Source organism: Centruroides sculpturatus, unplaced genomic scaffold (assembly GCF_000671375.1).
Source record: "Centruroides sculpturatus isolate CEXI.00-Female unplaced genomic scaffold, Cexi_2.0 scaffold634, whole genome shotgun sequence".
In the NCBI taxonomy this organism is placed as follows: Eukaryota; Metazoa; Arthropoda; class Arachnida; order Scorpiones; family Buthidae; genus Centruroides; species Centruroides sculpturatus.
In genome coordinates this window covers 181,441-205,804 of record NW_019384759.1, presented here as the reverse complement: position 1 = coordinate 205,804, position 24,364 = coordinate 181,441, and the positions used below count along the sequence as shown (strand labels likewise).

The 24,364-nt window shown below is 25.0% G+C and overlaps 2 protein-coding genes across 2 annotated transcripts in view; both read left to right on the top strand.

The window, feature by feature from the left end:
- The window catches only part of LOC111628754, an 82,844-nt gene that overhangs the window by 41,545 nt on the left and 16,935 nt on the right, over positions 1-24,364 (top strand). Inside the window, exons 18-27 of the mRNA XM_023372597.1 lie at positions 913-1,083; positions 1,178-1,325; positions 3,266-3,414; positions 7,697-7,828; positions 11,035-11,199; positions 11,343-11,413; positions 13,153-13,387; positions 17,127-17,258; positions 20,465-20,629; positions 20,773-20,843. Of these exons, the coding sequence (XP_023228365.1) occupies positions 913-1,083; positions 1,178-1,325; positions 3,266-3,414; positions 7,697-7,828; positions 11,035-11,199; positions 11,343-11,413; positions 13,153-13,387; positions 17,127-17,258; positions 20,465-20,629; positions 20,773-20,843 (1,439 nt within the window). The remainder of the gene's footprint in view (positions 1-912; positions 1,084-1,177; positions 1,326-3,265; positions 3,415-7,696; positions 7,829-11,034; positions 11,200-11,342; positions 11,414-13,152; positions 13,388-17,126; positions 17,259-20,464; positions 20,630-20,772; positions 20,844-24,364) is intronic.
- LOC111628770 (Down syndrome cell adhesion molecule homolog) lies at positions 13,606-20,948 on the top strand. Its single transcript, XM_023372612.1, has 4 exons — positions 13,606-13,892; positions 17,127-17,258; positions 20,465-20,629; positions 20,773-20,948. Exons 1-4 carry the CDS (start codon positions 13,772-13,774, stop codon positions 20,931-20,933), a joined length of 579 nt encoding a protein of 192 aa, XP_023228380.1. The 5' UTR covers positions 13,606-13,771; the 3' UTR covers positions 20,934-20,948.

The window sequence follows — 24,364 nt, the reverse complement described above, 5'->3', positions numbered from 1 at the left end:
ACTTCACAGAAAACTCCTTAGCCACCTCGGCATCAGCAAATAGTTTTTTACCAGAAATTGAAGCAAACCAGACGCCATGATGAGTTTTCCAGCGATCAATCCAGTCTTCACTAGCTATGAACTCACTTCTGGCTTCTACTTTTTTGTACAAAGCTGTTAACTTTTCTTTTATAATGGGCCCAGATATCGGGGTTCCCTTCCTTCTTTCTTGTCAGAACCACATCCACAATGTGTTGTCAAGCAGTTCAAGTTTAAGCTTTCTCAACGTTTTCCGATTCTTAAGTGCATTTTTGCTATCTATCATTACTGTGTATGATTTAATGTCTTTCCGATTTTTTCTCCAATCTTTTATTGTAGTAACGCCTACATTGAATTCCTTGACAATTTTTTGGAGTGATTCCCCTTAGTCCAGTCTTTGTAGCACTGCTAATTTTTCATTTAATGAAAGAGTAATGTGTTTACATTTCACTCCTGACATGTTGAAAAAAACACACAAAACTGTACATGTACACACAATGTGAAACATATACTGTAACGAACACAGGATAATGCAACGGATGGTGAGTCACCGATGAGTCAGGACAAGTTACTCAACTCAGACCATGATTGGATTAACTGGAGCAACGGACTAGCCGAGAGCAGACTAGAGGGGTTTTACTGTATTTGTATAATTTGTAGTAGTAATTTATTTATGAAAATGATATTTTTTAATCAACCAACAGAAAATACATCCATGCTTGGCACCATATTAAATAAATAAATGCTAATGAAAATAGCATTTATTTATTTTAATTAATATTTTTGATTTCAAATTTACAATTTAAAATTTTTAATACTGTATGATTATGATTAACAACTATTTTTGTAGGAATGCTTATTTTAAACTAATTTTTTACATGAATAAATTTTCAGATGGTCCAAATGATTACATTCCTATGCAAAATGTTCCTTATGTTCAAATAGCAGCAAATAATAGTTTAATTGTTATGCCTGCTTTAAAATCTCATACTGGTTTTTATCTATGTTCTGCATCAAGTGGATTTGGAAGTGATTTAAGTAAATTAATTAAATTGACAGTATATGGTAAATAGTTTTAAAAATATTTTAAAATTTTATATTGAATATTTGTAAATAATAATATAACCATTTGTTTATATTTTGAATGGTTTCACTTTAGTTCCACCAAAAATAGATAGTCATTACAATAGTAAGATAGTGGAAAGTGGCAGTAGTGTTTCTCTACCTTGTCAATCATTTGGAGATCAACCACTACAGTTTGACTGGAGAAAAGGCAATAAATCCATTAAAAATGATAAATATAACAGGTAAATTATCTTTAAATATAAAATTATTTTTTAAAGTACAGAATTCACACATCAGGTTATTTAATTTTGTATTTAATTTTTGTATATAATTAATGTTTGATCTTTTGAGTTTACCTGACCAGATATCATATACAGTAAAACCTGTCTAAAACAGAAACCTGCTTAAACAGAAAAAAAATTCTTTGGAACAGAGTGATTTTTTTATTGTTAAATTCTGTTATAAGCTAGAAACCTATCCAATACAGAAATAGGTGTTTTTGCTATAAAGAATGTTTCTTTCTTGTGACACTTTAAATTATATTAGATAAATTATTAATAATTTAAGATAAAAAAGAAAAAATACAAAAATCTGTTCAAAACATAAACTTGAAAAAATGGAAAAATAATTTGGTATCATGCAATTCTGGTTTACATAGGTTATACTATATGTTATTATATGTATATATAAAAGAGCTTAACTTTTAATATTATTGTGAAATATAATCATTATTCTTGAACTAATTGTTTATATACATGTACTTATTTATATTTCCAATGTGGTTCCTGAAATATAGCAGTAAACATTTATCTTGATGTCAGAATTTTGATTTGGATTAATAGAACAATAAATCAACATGATTTACTGTAATAAAACTATCCAAGTAGAACTTAAGATAAATATTATTCTGATTTTTAAATTGTATTTTTTGAAGTTTTCTTATGAAAAGAAGAATATATACATATATACAGTAATTTATATAATATGTATTATATAAACTTTTTATTAATTTTATTAAAGTACATATTTAGATACCATATAAATATATGAATGAAATTTTGACATATATTTTAACTTATTTCTATTCACATGATGTGACTAAAAAGTTTGGTGAATTGTTAAGATATCTTGGAAGTAAACTTAGAATTTAGTAGTAGTTTTCTTTTTCAATTTATAGCCAAATTACTTTTTAATAATTNCAGTACCTATTTACATAAATTATGAATTTATTTTTTTAATAAAAATTTCACATACTATCTTATTTATGTACAGTATGTTGTGAAATATGTACAAAAATTTTAAATTTTAAAGTTGTTAATATTTCAAATGCCATTACACAGTGTGTCAATTAAGTAATAAACCTGTTGTTATAACATAAACACGAGCTTTTACTTTTCAAAAAAATTATATGTTTTTGAAATAATTTCCCACTGTTGCTCTACAACACTGGTATTGATCATAGAAACTGTTGAAAGCATGCTGGAAGTGTTAATTGAGATGTTCCACAACTCAGTTATTGCTTTCTGGATGCTTAGCAGATCATCAAAACATTTGCCTTTCAAGATCAATTTCATTTGTAATTTGACAAATTGTTCTTCTTGTAACCTCTTCTAGATGTTTAAATAATATGTAGCATTAACCTCTTTTTTCTTGGGGAGCAAATGCTTGTTGGATAATGCTAGCAGTTTAAAAAAATAATCATCATCGTCTTCACTTACAATTTTTCAAATCTGACCTTATCAGTAATGATTTAATTTAGCACATTCCTATCTGGATCAACAAATTTGACAAATTTCTAGCAATTCACATTATGTTTCTTTTGTTCTAATGAAAATGAGTGTGGTACAAATTACATTTTTTTCAAACCTTCTTTTTGTTCAAATCAATGAAGAAAAAAATTAATACTAATGTGCGATACTTTTGATTGTGATTTTTAGTTAAATATTGATTGCTTTAATAAATATGTTTCTCTTAATTACAAAACAAATAGTATACTTTTGCTAACTTTTTAAATTTAACCCTATATTTTATACTGTCCTTTATTTTGTATGGCACAGATTTGCATAATATGACACTTATTCAGAACCTAAATACCATGTTATACAAGGAATATCTGTTTGTGAAAGATATTTGTTTAAATTATTTAAAATGTTTTCAGCCTTATATTTTATAATTTATTCAGGTATGAAATCAAAAAAGAGATTAAGCAAATGTTTGTAACATCTGTTTTAACAATAAATGACATCCAGAAAAGCGATGAAGGTGTATTTACTTGTTTTGTAGAAAATTTGTTTGGGCAAGATCAACTACATATTAAAATTACTGTTTTAGGTAAGTGAATTTTTAATAAGTTAAAAGTTAACAAATTTTTTTATATATATAAAAAGTAAATAAATTTAATAAGAAGTAATTAGTTTGCATAAATAATTTACTAAATTAGATACTGTATATAACTTAAATATATATATTATTTTTTTATTCAGGTTCTCTATTTATGAACTAATGATGATGGCTTAAATTAAATTTTCAGTTTAGAAAGTCTAATGTTAAGTTTTTATCAAATTTTCAATAAGCTGTTGTTATATATTGTTATATAATTTTATAAAGTTGTTGACATTTTTTAAATTTTTATTATATTAACCATATTTTAATCAAATTTGAATTTACATAATACAGTTATCATTATATGTTTTAGAAAGATGCATATTATTTATATACATGTCAAACTTTAAAATACACATTAGTTTTAAACATTTATTTATCATAAATAGTACTGCAATTTTTCATGGATAACCTGCAGGTTATCTATGTTTAGAAGTCAATTTGAAAACAGCTGTGGATTATGCAATAATGTGGGTTATTAGCCAATTTTAACTTGCACTTATAAATTCATTAAACAACTTTTCCTTTGTCTTTAGAAAATGTAAAATATCCTTTTACTTGCTACAGACATATTTATCTACCATGATGATTTTCCCGATAAAACTACTGAAGGCACATATACATATGCCTTTACTTTTCTTTAGTTTTTCTGTAGATCAATCTATAGTTTAATTGATATTGTTAGACACTTCCAGTTGAACTTGTATCTTGAAAAATGATAACTTCCCAGTAGGTCTCCTCTCCATGTAGCAATTCTCAAATAATTAGAAATAATTATTTATTCACATGAAATTATGACTATTAATTATTTTTAAGTTTTTGTTAATTTAAATATTTAAGAAAAAGTAATCATTGTAAAAGTAGTTTGATGTTTAAGAGTCACTATTTTAGTAAGAACCTTGTAAGAAAATATATTAATTAATACTGACCCACAGAAAATAAGTCTTTAGAAAAAATCATTTGTTTTAAAATTATAAAACAAATTATGAAATATATAATTACAATTTTAATATTCAATGTAATATTACATTATTTTATTGCCTTCTGTTTATCAAATACTTTAAATCAATATTTGTAAGAGGAGTTATTGTTTGCTGGAGAGAGATTTTTTTTGTATAATTACTGTTGAAATCAGAGCTGTTTTAATTTCTGTTAGGTATAAGAAACTAGATTTTTTGTATTAAGTATTTTTGAAATATTGAATATATTTTAATTAAATATTTATAACTGATGTACATGATTTTACTAAATATAGAAATTTGAAGTTTTCATTTATATTCTTTATATATTTCATATCTCACCTGATATCAAATTTACTATTTTTGCATCAGATACTAATTGAATTTCATTTGATTATTTGAATATTAAAAACGATTGAGAATTGAGTAAATTATGTTTACTTTTCAAACTATCAGTGAAAGTGCTGGAATAAGTCCTTTCAAAATAGGAAAGGATTAGCCTTTGATTACAGTGCACAGATAATCCAAAGAATAGAAATGGAAGAATTTAATCATCAGAAATAGAAACTAGTTACATTCAAACCATTCAAAATTTGCCATAAATATACTTAGAGTTCTGACAGTTACTCTCTTCATTCAGAAAAGTATGCATTTATTCACAAATTATTTAACCTAAATATCATAATAGTCATGATGAAATAAACCTTGAATTGTAAATTTTTAAAAGTAATGTTTGAAGGAAACTTAGTTTTTGTATCTTTTCTATTTGGACATGGTCGTGTTCTTAATCAAATAGAAAAAAATTGACTTGTGTCTTCCTAAGGGAACTTTTGAATATTCATATAATTTGTCAGTTGATACAAAACATAATGTTTTAACTGAAATAACTGAGTAACATAATACAGTAAATAAAAAGTTACTCTTTTATAGATATTAATTTNTTAAAAGGTAATTTTTGTTTTTTAAATAAAACATAATACAAAATATTATTGTAAATTTTTTATAATAAGATTTTAAAAAGCAAAGATGATCAATACTCCGATCATTCAATCTGATTCTTATTTTAATAATGAAAAGTTTCGCTACCGAGAATGCCCTTTTTGATTCAATTGATATGAGTGGAATTGTGTTTAACTCATTTAAGAGAAGACAGATATTATGTATTTTTTCACCTATAGCATGGAAGATTTCTAGTTTGTTTTTAAGATTGTAGTACTTCTTTTACTTTCTAGTATTCTTGATTTGTCTACCTCAGCTGCTTTAATAGTGGCATCAAGCTTACAACCTGATAATTTGGCAGTTTATTTGTCTTTAATAATCAGGTTTACGAAGAAAACCTTCATACTTGCAGACTTCGTACTCATTTGTATCCTTGCCCAATTTGCACAACCTGGTGTTATGCATTTATTGAAGCTACTGGGCATGGTTAAAAATTAAGACAGCATAAGCACAATTATTCCATATATTACAGGTTTTGACAAGTAAAGAATTTTCAGAGTCCTGCCACAAATAAGCTACGTATTGATTATTGACCATTTGTGACATGCCATAATAAGCAAAAATTTAAAAAAAAACTAATAGTTAGGTTTAAAATTAATAAATACAAATGTATTCTGACAGTGAATGAGTTAATTATGCTTTCTATTTGCAAAATTCCTCAACCTTAACACAAAATAAGAAAGAAAGTGAATTTTTAAGAAATTTGAGGGATTTTCCAGGTTAAAAAAATCAACTGGGATCCCATTTGAGAAACCATACCTGTGACTAAAATTAAACGTTGATCTTTCTATCACCTATTTCATTTTGTCTGTCTAATTTCTTAACACCCTATATAAGATTTTACAATTCAGTTTTCCTATCTAATATGAATAACTTTCAATTTTATCAAAACAACTTTTATCCTGTTTGTTTCTTGAGCACTTTGTGTCTATGAGAGTCATTTAAATTCTTAGTATTCAAATCTATTTGAGATTCATTCAAATCCTTGGTGTTTTGATGAGGAAAATATATTTATGAAATTAATGGAAATGTATTTATGATAACACTAGTTTTTATAAAGTTTTTTGTTTTTATGCAGGCAAAATATTTCTATTTTCACTGTGAATCATTTCTGTTAACTTTTTCTTTTAAATGTTAAGAATGTTTATGTAAGTATATAATATAATGGAATATGTATTTACCATTATTTATTTGATGAATATATTTATTTTCTGCATATTTGGTATTGTTTATTTGAGAAAAAACATAAACTTATAAATTTTAGGAGTCAAAGCTTTATTGCTAAAATATATTTGGGTTTGAGTGACCTCTCTGTCCCTCATCAGACCCAAATATTTGAAAAATGAAATTTCCAATGTAAACATCTAATATTTTCCATTGAGCATTTGGGAAGTTTAAGTGCATGGAAGATTTTAAAAAATAGAATAGAACCCTCTTTAATTCAAAACAGCTATGTGTAAAATTAACTGTTTTTAACATGTAAACATCAAAGTTGTAAACTAAAGGATTAATACAGTGGTAACAGCAATGAAAGAAAAGTATAAAAATAAAATATCAGTAAGAATAAAAATAACTAAAAAATACAACAAAATAAACTAAAAAATTAATTAGTTCTGTTTTATTTTTTTAAAAACTGTCCATGCATTTGAACTTCTTAAAGCACTTAATGGAAAAAAAACTAGATGTTCTTGTTCAAATTTTCCTTTTTTGATATTTGGGTCTGATGATGGGTTCCAAGAAATATTTTACCAATAAAACTGATTCCTAAAGTTTGTAGCATTTGTTTTCTCCTGAAGTCATTAATTCAGAAACTAATTGTTCACTTGACAATGTTATAATAATATAAACATCAGAAATATCAATTAATGAATATGCATTATGTGCTAGGATCTTTTCAGTTATTATGATTCTTTAAATTTTTTTAAAGAAAAGATTTCATTTAGAATTTTTTGAATGTTTTGAAAATGTTTAAGTACTAAATATTAAAACAATTTCTTAATTTTATTCTAAAGTTTGAATATGCTTCATTTTAGTATCTTAATTTTTTCAAACCAATATCCTAAAGATATTAAATATCGAAATTATGTCAGTTCCTGGTTTTGAACTGACATGATATTGATGAAATGATATTATGTGAAAGATGAGACTGTGATATTATTACAAGACAATTTTATTTTATAACAACTATATGTCATTTTAAGCAGTAATTATATTGAAATTTTTTATGTTAATAATAGTGTTATTAACAATTTTGTATTAAAATATTGATTTAGAACGTCCTCAACACCCAATTGAAGTTAAACTAGAAAGAACTTGGAGTCGTAGTGCAAAAATAACTTGGAGCATTTTTTCAAATAATAATAATAAACCATTGCAATACATTATTGAATATTGGAGTATTTCAGGTAAATTTTATTTATTTAATATTTATACTTAATTTATAATAAATTTAATTTTTTAATACTTGCAAACTGGCTGAATATTGTATTCAGCCAGTTCTCAACTTTATAATCATCTGCACTTAAGACAGCCATAATCATAAATTTAAAAATTTATCTCTCTGATGTAGTTCAAATTTGATTGAATTTTTACATTTTGTAGATTAAGTGATGAAATGGAGTCAGAGATTAAGTTCAAAAATATGCTACTAATGAAAGCATATATTTTTGAACTTGATCTCTGACTCCACTTCATCACTTAAACTACAAAGTTTGATAAATCTGTGAAAAATCAACCAAATTTGAGCTACATCATGAAGCATTAACTCAGACAAGAAGCAAGAATATTTATAAAAAAATTTATTTTCAAATCTATAGAATTAGTTGCATTTGCTAATGGCACAGTTAAATGACCAATGTAATACTATAATGACCAATAAACACATAAACAAACCTACCAATTATTGTTATATAATGTTTAAATATAACTTGTGTTCATATCATTAGTTGCTCAAAAAGTGAAAATGAAACTAATTTTATGTGGAATTTCTCTGTTCAGGATTTTTATAGTAATAAATTACATTAAATTAATAAGAAACAAATAAAATGGCAAAGCCATTTTTGGTTCAAGACTATGTCTCAGAGAGCGCGAGCAACACATGCTCAATTCCGCACTCACTCCTGTTTGTAGAAACAGTCTCAGCATTTCGTATTTTCTTTTGACCCAGTTCTTGGCCCCCTGACTATCTACAAGTCTGGTTTATTTTATGTGCGCATGATTTGGGCACCAAATACTCTGTGCCAAATTGCAACTCCTGACATGTACTCCTTCATACCTCTAAGGTGTGCAGCCATCGACAGCAGTATGATTTTAGTGATGAGACATAGGCTTGTCAATTAACAATAAAAAGTAAAGTTAGTTCTGTACAAAGATTGTAATAATCTCTTGGTAACATTTTTGGAGCATTTTGAACTTGTTTGTCCCCTGTGTGTTTCTATAAATATTTGTTTTAATGAAATATTATAATTAATTAATTAAAATATTAAATATTAGTTTGAAATATAATACACTTGTTGTTGTTTTATATTACAATACATAAATGAGAGAGAAACATCTTATTTGTATCCAGCAAATGAGTTTAATAAATTAAAAATGTTTTCAACCTCTATATGTAGACCTTCTTCAGTTAATATAGTTCAAAATAGAATGATTAAAAAAATCAAACTAGTTAATGGAATCAAACACAAATGATATTCATTGTTTAAAAGAATAAAATACAAAATTTTAAAATTTAACATAAACTAATAAGGAAATAATTTTCCAATTCTGAAAAAAATAAATTGTTGTTCTTAGCTACCTATGCGAGTGTGATTTTATAAATGCAATCCTATAATTTGGTATCCTAAAAAATGACAATCCCAAAGAAAATTGTTTAATACCCCAGAAGACTACCATTCCACTGAAGGACCAATGTTTCAGCCAAAGACTTCTCAATGTATGGGACCACCACATGTAACTTTGAAAAAGTTCAAAGAATATCAATACACAGTTAACAAGAACATGAAGAATACAATCTTAACAGTATAAGCCAACCAACAAGGTGTACAGGTTGCTTGGGAGGGCTCCAAGATGAAATAATTAACACAACAGTGTAGCTGCATTACAAACAATTTATTAGCCTAATTAAGATGTACTTGCTAGTACTTTCAACAGCTTAGTCACCAGCATCAGGTGAGAAAGAATTTAATATAATTAGAATATATTATTATTGGCATATTTGTTCTCATATAAAAAGTATATTGACAGTTGAAACTTTCTCTTAAGCATGCAACACATGCTAAGCTAGCCCAGAGAAATCGTCCCTGTTTGTTGGATACAAATAAGTTATGTTCCATTATTTCTGTGATTCTCATCCAGTTTCTACATATTTATTTGTATTACAGTACTTATACACAGTAACTGATTAATTATAATATACATATATATGCAATATTATTTTAAGCTTATAAGTAGCTTTGGAAACTCTCTACCCATTATTAGTTATGACAAATTTGACTTGCAATAGGAGTCCAGGAACATATCTGATCATACATTTCATCATAAGTCAAGGACTACCTGTGTATTATTAAAACTTTTATCACTTTTATGTTAATGAAACTTTTCTCATTTATTGAAATATAATTTTAGAATTGTTTTAATTGATAATTGCCTGATGTCTTTATTGTCCAATTTTATAAGAAAATTTTATTTTTTCAATATTCTAGTGTTGTAGATGAAACTGAAATAAGAAATTATTTTAGAATTTGTAAATGCATGTTTAAAATAACAAAAATAAAGTTTTGTATAATAAATAAAATAGCTATAACATTAATAATCATTAAAGAGAAAATTCATCTTATAAAACAAAACAGTAATAATCATCAACATTTTCAAATTGAAATTCTGATATATTGTTGAATATATAACATTGACATAAGAGAAATCAATATTTCATTATTTCTAGGATAATTGAATCAAATATGTAAAAAAATCTAAAATTAAATGAAGAATAGAAATTTTAAATTCTGTACTTGTAAATATATTAAGTAATTATAAAATATTTAAATAAAAGTTGTTTTACAAATATAATATTGCTAAATCTTAAAGATATTAAATAATAATAAATTCAAGTATTTGAAAAATCTCTTGTGCTCCTCAATTGCAAATAAATACTCACTATGATTTAAAAATTGGCTTATTAATATTGAATTATTGATATGTTAACTGTAAAATATATATATATATATATAACTTTTGAAAATTACATATTACATGAAATATTAATTTATAGATCACTTTGTATATTATAATTATAAATTTAGGAATTTGTCATAGTATGCATTCATATTTTGAAAATTTACCTTGGTTAAGAATTTCTTCTAAATTTTTCTTAAAATTGACATTTATTTAAAAAATATATATATTTGCTTTTATATTTAAATCAAATTAATTTTGAGACATGAAAACTAAAAAATTTATTAAAAGAAAAACAACATTTAAAAATTTTTAAATATAACTTTTCAAAAGACTGACTGATTAGTTGCCATAACATAAGCAATAAACAATTGTACTAAGTAATAAAAACTTTGTTTCTTTATTTAATCTAACTTTAATTTTCATATAAAACTTCCAGATCCAGAAGGGATGCATAAAAATAATTCAATTCCTGGTTCTGTAACATGGTTTATTATAAATGATCTTCAACCTGCATCTAAATATCGTGCTCAGGTTTATGCGGAAAATAATATTGGAATAAGTCAGCCATCTGAACAAATTGTTTTTACTACTGGTAATGAAGGTAGGCATTGTTTCTAATCACAAATTAAGATTTATTGTTTAAAGATATGAATAAACAGGATTTGTTTTATTTGAATTATTGATGGTTTAGATTTAATCAACAAATTGTGAAAATGATATACATAATGTAAAAATTAATTTCAGAACCTTCTGCATCTCCTAAAGATTGTCATTTAGAAGAAGTTGGGGCCACTTATGCTCGAATTTCTTGGAGAGTAAGTTCTTTTTATACTCTTAAGTGTAAAATATATTTAGTACTTTATCACAGTTTATGCTTTTTTAGTCTATATTTAGTACTTATGTAAACCATGTTAAAAAATATTGATTACATTTTTATATCTATTTATATTTCTAGAAATGTCTTACTGTGTAGTATATTTTTTTATTTTATGTTATTTGATATTAATATTATTTAGAAATATATCACAAATTTTAAACTTTAAATATTGAAAAAAATGTTACAAGCTATATTCTTATATATTATAATTATTTATCATATATAATTATGAAAGTAATTTTTTTCTGGATCAGTGGCATGGCATCATTTTTGTAAGGGTGGAGATATAAAGAACCAAAAAGTAGGAACAGAAATTCTTTCATTCATACATCATGGGAATAGCTACCCTCAGGAAAACAGGAGTATTCCCAGAAAAAACATTGTATATTTACTGAATTTTTAAGAGAAAGAATACCAGATAAAATAAATGGATGAATGACTGCAGAATTATTTATTTGGAGATAGTATGCTAACATTTTAAGTCAAAATGTCATGATTTGACTTAAAATCATGACATTTTGACTTAAAATGTTGATTGAGGAATTTTTGGATGTACTGGTAGCTAGTTTGCTCATACGTGTATGATATAGGGTTCCTTTCTTAGACTAGCACATTTTTTTGGTAATGGTCTAAGGTAGTCTAAAGGGACTTGCTAATAGATGGGAGGGGTCTGTTCTACACCAGGCTTCATACAAGCTTTCTATGACCATGTTGACATGTAATATTATTAAGATTATAAGATCAGTAATCAGCACACACTACAATATTTTCAGGTAAAGCTATATCTTCCATTTTTGTCAATAGAACTATGCCACTGTTTTAGGTAAAAATTACAATATAAATATGAAAAATAAGTAAGAATTTTTAAGAATTACAACTATTTAAAATAATTTAATGTTGGTACATAAATGAAAATATAAATTATACTGGTTTTTGAAATGTTAAATATAAAGCAGCCACAAATGTATGTATTTATGAAAAATACAAATCATCAAATATCAATAGTGTTCTTTCTCATTTTTTAATCATAAAAATTACTTTATCTGTATGAAATTAACTTACATTTTTTTATGAAATTCAGTGAAACTAAATTTTTATCACAAAGAAAAATATCATTGAATAAAATAAACAAAAATTAACTGAATAGAATTTATCAGTAATTTGTGATAGTATAACAATTTCAAAATTACATATATTATTTGAAGTATAGAAAATTTGCTCTAAGAACATGTTTAAGTTACAGATTTTAAAATTCATATGAATTTTTAGAGTAAAATATCAATAAATATTGGTATTAGAGATGAGTGCGCAAGTCTATGTTCACAAAATGGAATTATGCCGTTGAACAAAATGTTTTTCTTAATAATGTCTTCAGTGTTAAAGATGACTAAAAGACAAACCTTTTGTTTTACACAAGACTTTATTCACAAGCACTTTCAATAACACATTATCATCATCAGATGAACACCTGATGATGATAATGTTCTTATTCCATTTCCATTCTGCTCATCTGAACAGAATGGAAATGGAATAAGAATTTCTTTTCCTTGTTTAATAAAAACTATATTCCAAAAGTAATAATTTAAATGATTGTTTTATGATTACATTAAATTAGAAAAAATTAAATTATAAAAAAATTTATTTAAAATATAAAACAAGTGAAATTTTATTTTTTAGCCTCCATCAAATAGACATTGGAATGGAGAATTAATTGGCTTTTATATTGGTTATAAAATTACATCTTCAAATTCTGTTTATAGTTATCACACTGTACCTCTAACGGGTGATATACATTCATTCATACTTCGAAATTTAAGAAAATATACAAGATATACTGTTATAATTAAAGCATATAATAGTGTTGGTACGGGTCCACCTTCAGAAGAACTTCAGTTCAGAACAAAAGAGGAAGGTAATAAAATAAATTTATGANAAATTACATTTTTTTCAAACCTTCTTTTTGTTCAAATCAATGAAGAAAAAATTAATACTAATGTGCGATACTTTTGATTGTGATTTTTAGTTAAATATTGATTGCTTTAATAAATATGTTTCTCTTAATTACAAAACAAATAGTATACTTTTGCTAACTTTTTAAATTTAACCCTATATTTTATACTGTCCTTTATTTTGTATGGCACAGATTTGCATAATATGACACTTATTCAGAACCTAAATACCATGTTATACAAGGAATATCTGTTTGTGAAAGATATTTGTTTAAATTATTTAAAATGTTTTCAGCCTTATATTTTATAATTTATTCAGGTATGAAATCAAAAAAGAGATTAAGCAAATGTTTGTAACATCTGTTTTAACAATAAATGACATCCAGAAAAGCGATGAAGGTGTATTTACTTGTTTTGTAGAAAATTTGTTTGGGCAAGATCAACTACATATTAAAATTACTGTTTTAGGTAAGTGAATTTTTAATAAGTTAAAAGTTAACAAATTTTTTTATATATATAAAAAGTAAATAAATTTAATAAGAAGTAATTAGTTTGCATAAATAATTTACTAAATTAGATACTGTATATAACTTAAATATATATATTATTTTTTTATTCAGGTTCTCTATTTATGAACTAATGATGATGGCTTAAATTAAATTTTCAGTTTAGAAAGTCTAATGTTAAGTTTTTATCAAATTTTCAATAAGCTGTTGTTATATATTGTTATATAATTTTATAAAGTTGTTGACATTTTTTAAATTTTTATTATATTAACCATATTTTAATCAAATTTGAATTTACATAATACAGTTATCATTATATGTTTTAGAAAGATGCATATTATTTATATACATGTCAAACTTTAAAATACACATTAGTTTTAAACATTTATTTATCATAAATAGTACTGCAATTTTTCATGGATAACCTGCAGGTTATCTATGTTTAGAAGTCAATTTGAAAACAGCTGTGGATTATGCAATAATGTGGGTTATTAGCCAATTTTAACTTGCACTTATAAATTCATTAAACAACTTTTCCTTTGTCTTTAGAAAATGTAAAATATCCTTTTACTTGCTACAGACATATTTATCTACCATGATGATTTTCCCGATAAAACTACTGAAGGCACATATACATATGCCTTTACTTTTCTTTAGTTTTTCTGTAGATCAATCTATAGTTTAATTGATATTGTTAGACACTTCCAGTTGAACTTGTATCTTGAAAAATGATAACTTCCCAGTAGGTCTCCTCTCCATGTAGCAATTCTCAAATAATTAGAAATAATTATTTATTCACATGAAATTATGACTATTAATTATTTTTAAGTTTTTGTTAATTTAAATATTTAAGAAAAAGTAATCATTGTAAAAGTAGTTTGATGTTTAAGAGTCACTATTTTAGTAAGAACCTTGTAAGAAAATATATTAATTAATACTGACCCACAGAAAATAAGTCTTTAGAAAAAATCATTTGTTTTAAAATTATAAAACAAATTATGAAATATATAATTACAATTTTAATATTCAATGTAATATTACATTATTTTATTGCCTTCTGTTTATCAAATACTTTAAATCAATATTTGTAAGAGGAGTTATTGTTTGCTGGAGAGAGATTTTTTTTGTATAATTACTGTTGAAATCAGAGCTGTTTTAATTTCTGTTAGGTATAAGAAACTAGATTTTTTGTATTAAGTATTTTTGAAATATTGAATATATTTTAATTAAATATTTATAACTGATGTACATGATTTTACTAAATATAGAAATTTGAAGTTTTCATTTATATTCTTTATATATTTCATATCTCACCTGATATCAAATTTACTATTTTTGCATCAGATACTAATTGAATTTCATTTGATTATTTGAATATTAAAAACGATTGAGAATTGAGTAAATTATGTTTACTTTTCAAACTATCAGTGAAAGTGCTGGAATAAGTCCTTTCAAAATAGGAAAGGATTAGCCTTTGATTACAGTGCACAGATAATCCAAAGAATAGAAATGGAAGAATTTAATCATCAGAAATAGAAACTAGTTACATTCAAACCATTCAAAATTTGCCATAAATATACTTAGAGTTCTGACAGTTACTCTCTTCATTCAGAAAAGTATGCATTTATTCACAAATTATTTAACCTAAATATCATAATAGTCATGATGAAATAAACCTTGAATTGTAAATTTTTAAAAGTAATGTTTGAAGGAAACTTAGTTTTTGTATCTTTTCTATTTGGACATGGTCGTGTTCTTAATCAAATAGAAAAAAATTGACTTGTGTCTTCCTAAGGGAACTTTTGAATATTCATATAATTTGTCAGTTGATACAAAACATAATGTTTTAACTGAAATAACTGAGTAACATAATACAGTAAATAAAAAGTTACTCTTTTATAGATATTAATTTCAAAATTATCTTAAAAATATATTTATGAAATTAATGGAAATGTATTTATGATAACACTAGTTTTTATAAAGTTTTTTGTTTTTATGCAGGCAAAATATTTCTATTTTCACTGTGAATCATTTCTGTTAACTTTTTCTTTTAAATGTTAAGAATGTTTATGTAAGTATATAATATAATGGAATATGTATTTACCATTATTTATTTGATGAATATATTTATTTTCTGCATATTTGGTATTGTTTATTTGAGAAAAAACATAAACTTATAAATTTTAGGAGTCAAAGCTTTATTGCTAAAATATATTTGGGTTTGAGTGACCTCTCTGTCCCTCATCAGACCCAAATATTTGAAAAATGAAATTTCCAATGTAAACATCTAATATTTTCCATTGAGCATTTGGGAAGTTTAAGTGCATGGAAGATTTTAAAAAATAGAATAGAACCCTCTTTAATTCAAAACAGCTATGTGTAAAATTAACTGTTTTTAACATGTAAACATCAAAGTTGTAAACTAAAGGATTAATACAGTGGTAACAGCAATGAAAGAAAAGTATAAAAATAAAATATCAGTAAGAATAAAAATAACTAAAAAATACAACAAAATAAACTAAAAAATTAATTAGTTCTGTTTTATTTTTTTAAAAACTGTCCATGCATTTGAACTTCTTAAAGCACTTAATGGAAAAAAAACTAGATGTTCTTGTTCAAATTTTCCTTTTTTGATATTTGGGTCTGATGATGGGTTCCAAGAAATATTTTACCAATAAAACTGATTCCTAAAGTTTGTAGCATTTGTTTTCTCCTGAAGTCATTAATTCAGAAACTAATTGTTCACTTGACAATGTTATAATAATATAAACATCAGAAATATCAATTAATGAATATGCATTATGTGCTAGGATCTTTTCAGTTATTATGATTCTTTAAATTTTTTTAAAGAAAAGATTTCATTTAGAATTTTTTGAATGTTTTGAAAATGTTTAAGTACTAAATATTAAAACAATTTCTTAATTTTATTCTAAAGTTTGAATATGCTTCATTTTAGTATCTTAATTTTTTCAAACCAATATCCTAAAGATATTAAATATCGAAATTATGTCAGTTCCTGGTTTTGAACTGACATGATATTGATGAAATGATATTATGTGAAAGATGAGACTGTGATATTATTACAAGACAATTTTATTTTATAACAACTATATGTCATTTTAAGCAGTAATTATATTGAAATTTTTTATGTTAATAATAGTGTTATTAACAATTTTGTATTAAAATATTGATTTAGAACGTCCTCAACACCCAATTGAAGTTAAACTAGAAAGAACTTGGAGTCGTAGTGCAAAAATAACTTGGAGCATTTTTTCAAATAATAATAATAAACCATTGCAATACATTATTGAATATTGGAGTATTTCAGGTAAATTTTATTTATTTAATATTTATACTTAATTTATAATAAATTTAATTTTTTAATACTTGCAAACTGGCTGAATATTGTATTCAGCCAGTTCTCAACTTTATAATCATCTGCACTTAAGACAGCCATAATCATAAATTTAAAAATTTATCTCTCTGATGTAGTTCAAATTTGATTGAATTTTTACATTTTGTAGATTAAGTGATGAAATGGAGTCAGAGATTAAGTTCAAAAATATGCTACTAATGAAAGCATATATTTTTGAACTTGATCTCTGACTCCACTTCATCACTTAAACTACAAAGTTTGATAAATCTGTGAAAAATCAACCAAATTTGAGCTACATCATGAAGCATTAACTCAGACAAGAAGCAAGAATATTTATAAAAAAATTTATTTTCAAATCTATAGAATTAGTTGCATTTGCTAATGGCACAGTTAAATGACCAATGTAATACTATAATGACCAATAAACACATAAACAAACCTACCAATTATTGTTATATAATGTTTAAATATAACTTGTGTTCATATCATTAGTTGCTCAAAAAGTGAAAATGAAACTAATTTTATGTGGAATTTCTCTGTTCAGGATTTTTATAGTAATAAATTACATTAAATTAATAAGAAACAAATAAAATGGCAAAGCCATTTTTGGTTCAAGACTATGTCTCAGAGAGCGCGAGCAACACATGCTCAATTCCGCACTCACTCCTGTTTGTAGAAACAGTCTCAGCATTTCGTATTTTCTTTTGACCCAGTTCTTGGCCCCCTGACTATCTACAAGTCTGGTTTATTTTATGTGCGCATGATTTGGGCACCAAATACTCTGTGCCAAATTGCAACTCCTGACATGTACTCCTTCATACCTCTAAGGTGTGCAGCCATCGACAGCAGTATGATTTTAGTGATGAGACATAGGCTTGTCAATTAACAATAAAAAGTAAAGTTAGTTCTGTACAAAGATTGTAATAATCTCTTGGTAACATTTTTGGAGCATTTTGAACTTGTTTGTCCCCTGTGTGTTTCTATAAATATTTGTTTTAATGAAATATTATAATTAATTAATTAAAATATTAAATATTAGTTTGAAATATAATACACTTGTTGTTGTTTTATATTACAATACATAAATGAGAGAGAAACATCTTATTTGTATCCAGCAAATGAGTTTAATAAATTAAAAATGTTTTCAACCTCTATATGTAGACCTTCTTCAGTTAATATAGTTCAAAATAGAATGATTAAAAAAATCAAACTAGTTAATGGAATCAAACACAAATGATATTCATTGTTTAAAAGAATAAAATACAAAATTTTAAAATTTAACATAAACTAATAAGGAAATAATTTTCCAATTCTGAAAAAAATAAATTGTTGTTCTTAGCTACCTATGCGAGTGTGATTTTATAAATGCAATCCTATAATTTGGTATCCTAAAAAATGACAATCCCAAAGAAAATTGTTTAATACCCCAGAAGACTACCATTCCACTGAAGGACCAATGTTTCAGCCAAAGACTTCTCAATGTATGGGACCACCACATGTAACTTTGAAAAAGTTCAAAGAATATCAATACACAGTTAACAAGAACATGAAGAATACAATCTTAACAGTATAAGCCAACCAACAAGGTGTACAGGTTGCTTGGGAGGGCTCCAAGATGAAATAATTAACACAACAGTGTAGCTGCATTACAAACAATTTATTAGCCTAATTAAGATGTACTTGCTAGTACTTTCAACAGCTTAGTCACCAGCATCAGGTGAGAAAGAATTTAATATAATTAGAATATATTATTATTGGCATATTTGTTCTCATATAAAAAGTATATTGACAGTTGAAACTTTCTCTTAAGCATGCAACACATGCTAAGCTAGCCCAGAGAAATCGTCCCTGTTTGTTGGATACAAATAAGTTATGTTCCATTATTTCTGTGATTCTCATCCAGTTTCTACATATTTATTTGTATTACAGTACTTATACACAGTAACTGATTAATTATAATATACATATATATGCAATATTATTTTAAGCTTATAAGTAGCTTTGGAAACTCTCTACCCATTATTAGTTATGACAAATTTGACTTGCAATAGGAGTCCAGGAACATATCTGATCATACATTTCATCATAAGTCAAGGACTACCTGTGTATTATTAAAACTTTTATCACTTTTATGTTAATGAAACTTTTCTCATTTATTGAAATATAATTTTAGAATTGTTTTAATTGATAATTGCCTGATGTCTTTATTGTCCAATTTTATAAGAAAATTTTATTTTTTCAATATTCTAGTGTTGTAGATGAAACTGAAATAAGAAATTATTTTAGAATTTGTAAATGCATGTTTAAAATAACAAAAATAAAGTTTTGTATAATAAATAAAATAGCTATAACATTAATAATCATTAAAGAGAAAATTCATCTTATAAAACAAAACAGTAATAATCATCAACATTTTCAAATTGAAATTCTGATATATTGTTGAATATATAACATTGACATAAGAGAAATCAATATTTCATTATTTCTAGGATAATTGAATCAAATATGTAAAAAAATCTAAAATTAAATGAAGAATAGAAATTTTAAATTCTGTACTTGTAAATATATTAAGTAATTATAAAATATTTAAATAAAAGTTGTTTTACAAATATAATATTGCTAAATCTTAAAGATATTAAATAATAATAAATTCAAGTATTTGAAAAATCTCTTGTGCTCCTCAATTGCAAATAAATACTCACTATGATTTAAAAATTGGCTTATTAATATTGAATTATTGATATGTTAACTGTAAAATATATATATATATATATAACTTTTGAAAATTACATATTACATGAAATATTAATTTATAGATCACTTTGTATATTATAATTATAAATTTAGGAATTTGTCATAGTATGCATTCATATTTTGAAAATTTACCTTGGTTAAGAATTTCTTCTAAATTTTTCTTAAAATTGACATTTATTTAAAAAATATATATATTTGCTTTTATATTTAAATCAAATTAATTTTGAGACATGAAAACTAAAAAATTTATTAAAAGAAAAACAACATTTAAAAATTTTTAAATATAACTTTTCAAAAGACTGACTGATTAGTTGCCATAACATAAGCAATAAACAATTGTACTAAGTAATAAAAACTTTGTTTCTTTATTTAATCTAACTTTAATTTTCATATAAAACTTCCAGATCCAGAAGGGATGCATAAAAATAATTCAATTCCTGGTTCTGTAACATGGTTTATTATAAATGATCTTCAACCTGCATCTAAATATCGTGCTCAGGTTTATGCGGAAAATAATATTGGAATAAGTCAGCCATCTGAACAAATTGTTTTTACTACTGGTAATGAAGGTAGGCATTGTTTCTAATCACAAATTAAGATTTATTGTTTAAAGATATGAATAAACAGGATTTGTTTTATTTGAATTATTGATGGTTTAGATTTAATCAACAAATTGTGAAAATGATATACATAATGTAAAAATTAATTTCAGAACCTTCTGCATCTCCTAAAGATTGTCATTTAGAAGAAGTTGGGGCCACTTATGCTCGAATTTCTTGGAGAGTAAGTTCTTTTTATACTCTTAAGTGTAAAATATATTTAGTACTTTATCACAGTTTATGCTTTTTTAGTCTATATTTAGTACTTATGTAAACCATGTTAAAAAATATTGATTACATTTTTATATCTATTTATATTTCTAGAAATGTCTTACTGTGTAGTATATTTTTTTATTTTATGTTATTTGATATTAATATTATTTAGAAATATATCACAAATTTTAAACTTTAAATATTGAAAAAAATGTTACAAGCTATATTCTTATATATTATAATTATTTATCATATATAATTATGAAAGTAATTTTTTTCTGGATCAGTGGCATGGCATCATTTTTGTAAGGGTGGAGATATAAAGAACCAAAAAGTAGGAACAGAAATTCTTTCATTCATACATCATGGGAATAGCTACCCTCAGGAAAACAGGAGTATTCCCAGAAAAAACATTGTATATTTACTGAATTTTTAAGAGAAAGAATACCAGATAAAATAAATGGATGAATGACTGCAGAATTATTTATTTGGAGATAGTATGCTAACATTTTAAGTCAAAATGTCATGATTTGACTTAAAATCATGACATTTTGACTTAAAATGTTGATTGAGGAATTTTTGGATGTACTGGTAGCTAGTTTGCTCATACGTGTATGATATAGGGTTCCTTTCTTAGACTAGCACATTTTTTTGGTAATGGTCTAAGGTAGTCTAAAGGGACTTGCTAATAGATGGGAGGGGTCTGTTCTACACCAGGCTTCATACAAGCTTTCTATGACCATGTTGACATGTAATATTATTAAGATTATAAGATCAGTAATCAGCACACACTACAATATTTTCAGGTAAAGCTATATCTTCCATTTTTGTCAATAGAACTATGCCACTGTTTTAGGTAAAAATTACAATATAAATATGAAAAATAAGTAAGAATTTTTAAGAATTACAACTATTTAAAATAATTTAATGTTGGTACATAAATGAAAATATAAATTATACTGGTTTTTGAAATGTTAAATATAAAGCAGCCACAAATGTATGTATTTATGAAAAATACAAATCATCAAATATCAATAGTGTTCTTTCTCATTTTTTAATCATAAAAATTACTTTATCTGTATGAAATTAACTTACATTTTTTTATGAAATTCAGTGAAACTAAATTTTTATCACAAAGAAAAATATCATTGAATAAAATAAACAAAAATTAACTGAATAGAATTTATCAGTAATTTGTGATAGTATAACAATTTCAAAATTACATATATTATTTGAAGTATAGAAAATTTGCTCTAAGAACATGTTTAAGTTACAGATTTTAAAATTCATATGAATTTTTAGAGTAAAATATCAATAAATATTGGTATTAGAGATGAGTGCGCAAGTCTATGTTCACAAAATGGAATTATGCCGTTGAACAAAATGTTTTTCTTAATAATGTCTTCAGTGTTAAAGATGACTAAAAGACAAACCTTTTGTTTTACACAAGACTTTATTCACAAGCACTTTCAATAACACATTATCATCATCAGATGAACACCTGATGATGATAATGTTCTTATTCCATTTCCATTCTGCTCATCTGAACAGAATGGAAATGGAATAAGAATTTCTTTTCCTTGTTTAATAAAAACTATATTCCAAAAGTAATAATTTAAATGATTGTTTTATGATTACATTAAATTAGAAAAAATTAAATTATAAAAAAATTTATTTAAAAAAAACAAAAATTAAAGTAAAGTAAAAAGTTAAATCAGGTTTTTATATATATTAAGTGATATGTGATGTTATTTCACTGTTATAAAAGTCTATCAAAAATAATTGATTTGTATATATGCTGCATGTTTTTCTAAAATAATTACTACTATGATAGTATACACTTATGGTGACAAAACATGTAGAATTTTTTTACTGAGAAACTGCTGGTACTTTGTATCAGTTATAAGTACTTTTTTATGCTATCTGTCAGTATATTCTATCAGCAGATAGCCTGCACATTTTAGCTGGAAGATAGTTCTTTATAGTTGAAATAGACATAGACTTTTTCTAATAAATGTCTAAATCATGTTTTTAATTTTTAATGATAAATGTTATCTTTACCTTAGTGATTTGATTTCTGTATCATCATATTAATTTTTCTAATTTCTTTCCTTAATTTATAATTCTTAAAAAATAGTAGTCAAACATTTAATTCATTAAAATATAATTATGCAAATTTTATAATCAAGTTTCTACATTCATCTGAATTTCTGTGAGTTTTGTGTTTGAATTTCTTAATAACAATGCTTTCTGATAATGCTATCTCTGCCAAATCTACAATATCTGCAGAATCATACATGAAATAATGTAACAGCAGATGCTTTATATTTGAAATTTGGTATTTGCAATTGTTTTTCATATTTACAAAGCTAAACTTCACTTATTCATTAAGGATTAATAAAAATAATGAAACCACAGAGAGGGACAATTATATAATTTTTTAATGCTTTTATCTTAAATATATTTTAATGCAGTTTATGTCATCTATCAGTGGATACTATCTTGTAGTTTCTCCAGTTGTTATAGCTTGTGCACTTGCATGTATAGTTAACAAATGTTAATTATACATGTCTTGTATTAGTATGTATGATGGTAATGCAAATTAATTTCATCACTGTACTTTGAGATTTTAGTTTTTTTAAATCTGTACAAATCAACAGTGTTATCCAAATAAGCTAGTGGCAAGATATCAAAATTACTAAGTGATCTCTCTCTCTCTCTCTCTCTCTCATAAAAAAAAATTAAAGTGAGAGAGCATTCAGGAAGAAGAATCAACAATTAGGATTATTTGTTCTTTCATCTGCTATAAGATATCTTAGAATAGATATATTCATCAGTCATAGAAGAATTTCTAAGACTGATCTTCGGTCTGGTCCCTTTGAGTTGTCTTATTACTGAATGAAACATCTGTATGATTATTTTATTTTAGCAAATACTAATCATGATCAAATATATTTAGTTATTTCAAAGGATGATTTCAAAATATTAATATATATAAATATATATATATATTTTTAATATTTTGTATAGAGTATACATATATATGTTACAGTCAAAACCGGTTTTTAGTTAGAACGTGTTTTAACTAGTCTGAATGTCTTTGTTAAAACCCGTTTTGTCTAGTTGAAACTAGTTTATACTGAATGTCTTTGTTAAAACCCATTTTGTCTAGTTAAAACTAGTTTTAACTCAAATTCATTTTTGACTAGCAGTAAATTCTAGTTTTAACTAGACAAAACCGGTTTTAACAAACACATCCAGTATAAACTAGTTTTAACTAGTTAAAACGCATCCTAACTAAAAACTGGTTTGACTGCAATGCATAGAGTGATTCGGGGTAAGATGGTAAGCGGGGGAAGATGCCTAATTTTTGATATTTTCAAACAGTGATGTCACATATTGTCATGTATTTGTATGATGAATCGTTGGGCCAATATTGAGTGCGGAAAGCTGTAGTTGGCTACCGTTACTTCATTTTCTACATCCGAGAAG